Genomic DNA, 2,304 nt, shown 5'->3' on the forward strand with positions numbered 1-2,304 from the left:
AGATTTTGCTATTACTCTATATACAGGAGATACACGGCGATCCATGCATTTGTATCCTAATGTTCTGCAGTGAGACGGTTCTCTTCCTTTAGGAGTGTTTATTCCAGGTTACTTGAAGTTTGACTCTCAGGATTCACACTATCGTAAGCTATCATTAGACCATTACATTTAGAAGGAATACTAGCAAGAATCTTTGCTATTATAGTTAGATATGACATTTTCTTACCTATATTTACTAAATTTGTCGCCATATTTTGCACGTTTGCCAAATGCATAACTACTGAGTTAGACAAGTGAATTCTGTACTTATGATACTTTTGTGACATCAACAGTTTGTTCGATGCATTTTTTGCTCGTGGATACTGCTTAGCATAAACCACATCTCTTGAGCGGTCGTTAGTATAAATAGTTAGAGCATTAAAGTGGAATTTCCAAAGGCGATTTTTGCCTTACAAAATCTTGCGATGCGTCGAGTAGCTTGAAATCTCTTCCAAACAAGCTTACGCAGGTCTGGTGCCTGCACTTGAACACAGCGAAATCCTGGTAAAATTGAAGCCATAACCACGTCTCGCGGACGTGAGATAGATGGTTACAGTCTGTGACGGAATTAATGCGACGATCAGGCAAAAGTCTCGTACACCCTGAGGTCACGGCACGACCCAAGGATGACCGCCTTCTGCATTTTCCCCGCAAGTGTTCTAGCCTATTATTGCCAAGCAGCGATGCCTTTCAGGTTATTGCCCAATGAAAGCTTGGCACCCCCAAGAGCGCCAATAAATTGGACGATTATTTTAACAGAACATTCCAGGTACAATCGTCGCAACTTCCTTGTAAGGTCTGTATACCTCTCTTTCTTTTTATTTTCCGTGGCAGGATGTTTTGTCAGCTGGTACCGAAAATTCGATAACGAACCTTTGTTGCTTCTCAAAGTCAATGTGAACGATTTCATGCCTCGAGTTCGCAACAGACTTAAATGCTTTAAAAAAAGATTTGATCTGCGTTAAACCCGCCTCCTGACACTTCATCACGTAATCGACAACAGCTGCCTCGACTCCAGGCACCAGAGCCACTGATATCGCTCATGAGGTACTTCCAACATCATTATCTGTTTTGGAACTTTTAGATGGTTTGCGCACATGCCGTGCATTCATAGAATTTTCAGCTGTGAAGGTCAATGAGCGCAGCTTGAACAATACCAAACCTTGTCCTTTCTTTAATTCTCAAGAGATCTTTTCTCGGCAGGTTCGGGAAGTTCAGGTGCGTCAAAGCACCACACTTTTCATAAGAAAGAAATTCAGCGACCCCTAGCGTTATCTACTTGTTACGCACAAAACAGGCCCCTATCTTAGAGTGACAACGTCCACGACAATCAAACTAAGAAACAACAAATTTACTATTTTCTGTCTAAAACCCACTTATCAATGCACCAGAAAATAAACCTTGGTACTAAGCACAACAAAGAAGCAAATTACAATGCCTTAAACTCACATAAAACCGAAAAAGTTAAACTATATGTACGTTGCGACTTAAAACGCGTGATTTGCGACGATTTGCTGGAAATGCACGCTGAAATATCAAAAAACAATAATAGGCAGAATGTTCTATAACGCATACCTCGGTGTACATGAGATTGACACAGTGTATGATGTACTGAAATTTGTAAACTCCATTCTGAAGCTAATTTAAAATTCCTTTTTGTCTCTATAGATACCCATTGTTTCAACTCAAATGTGTCGAGATGTCTACGTTGATTACCGAATCACAGAGAACATGTTCTGCGCAGGAGATTCGCGAGGTAGAATGGATTCCTGTAATGGTGATAGTGGGGGTCCCCTCCTTTGCAGAGATCCACGAAAGCCGAATCATCCTTGGACAATCTTTGGAATTACCAGTTTTGGTGAAGATTGTGGTAAACCGGGAAAATTTGGTATCTATGCACGTACTACAAATTACGTTGAATGGATCGCAAAAGTTTTAAAGGAAAAGAATGCATTTAGTTGAAATATAAATAGATTTAAATATATAATATACAGATAGGATGTGCCAAACAAGTCAAATGTCAAATATTCTATCTCCTTATGCATCATAATCTTTTTAATGCTAATAAACTATTATGGCACTTAATATTTATAGCTGAATTATCTGTTCTCGGTAAATTGATAGATGATTATTTGTAAAATCCGTTTGAAAATATTTACATTGTATTGTTTTTACCCTTATTAGTTTTCAGAAAAATTGATTTTATAGATAAATTAATAAATATTGGCGAAAATGTTAAATTGAAAAGCTTTTAATCACACACAC

General features: G+C 38.3%; 1 protein-coding gene across 7 annotated transcripts in view; it reads left to right on the plus strand.

The window, feature by feature from the left end:
* LOC117169010 (prostasin) overlaps positions 1-2,304 on the plus strand; it is a 297,259-nt gene that overhangs the window by 267,837 nt on the left and 27,118 nt on the right. For 5 of the 7 annotated variants that reach the window (XM_033355065.1, XM_033355073.1, XM_033355081.1 and 2 more), the window contains one exon: positions 1,708-2,172. The exons of the other annotated variants lie outside the window; for them this stretch is intronic. In XM_033355065.1, the coding sequence (XP_033210956.1) occupies positions 1,708-2,001 (294 nt within the window). In that variant the 3' untranslated portion in view covers positions 2,002-2,172. Of the gene's footprint in view, positions 1-1,707; positions 2,173-2,304 lie in introns of those variants that run through there. 7 annotated transcript variants of the gene reach the window in all.

The sequence above is a fragment of the Belonocnema kinseyi genome, chromosome 1, assembly GCF_010883055.1.
Source record: "Belonocnema kinseyi isolate 2016_QV_RU_SX_M_011 chromosome 1, B_treatae_v1, whole genome shotgun sequence".
Taxonomy (NCBI): domain Eukaryota; kingdom Metazoa; phylum Arthropoda; class Insecta; order Hymenoptera; family Cynipidae; genus Belonocnema; species Belonocnema kinseyi.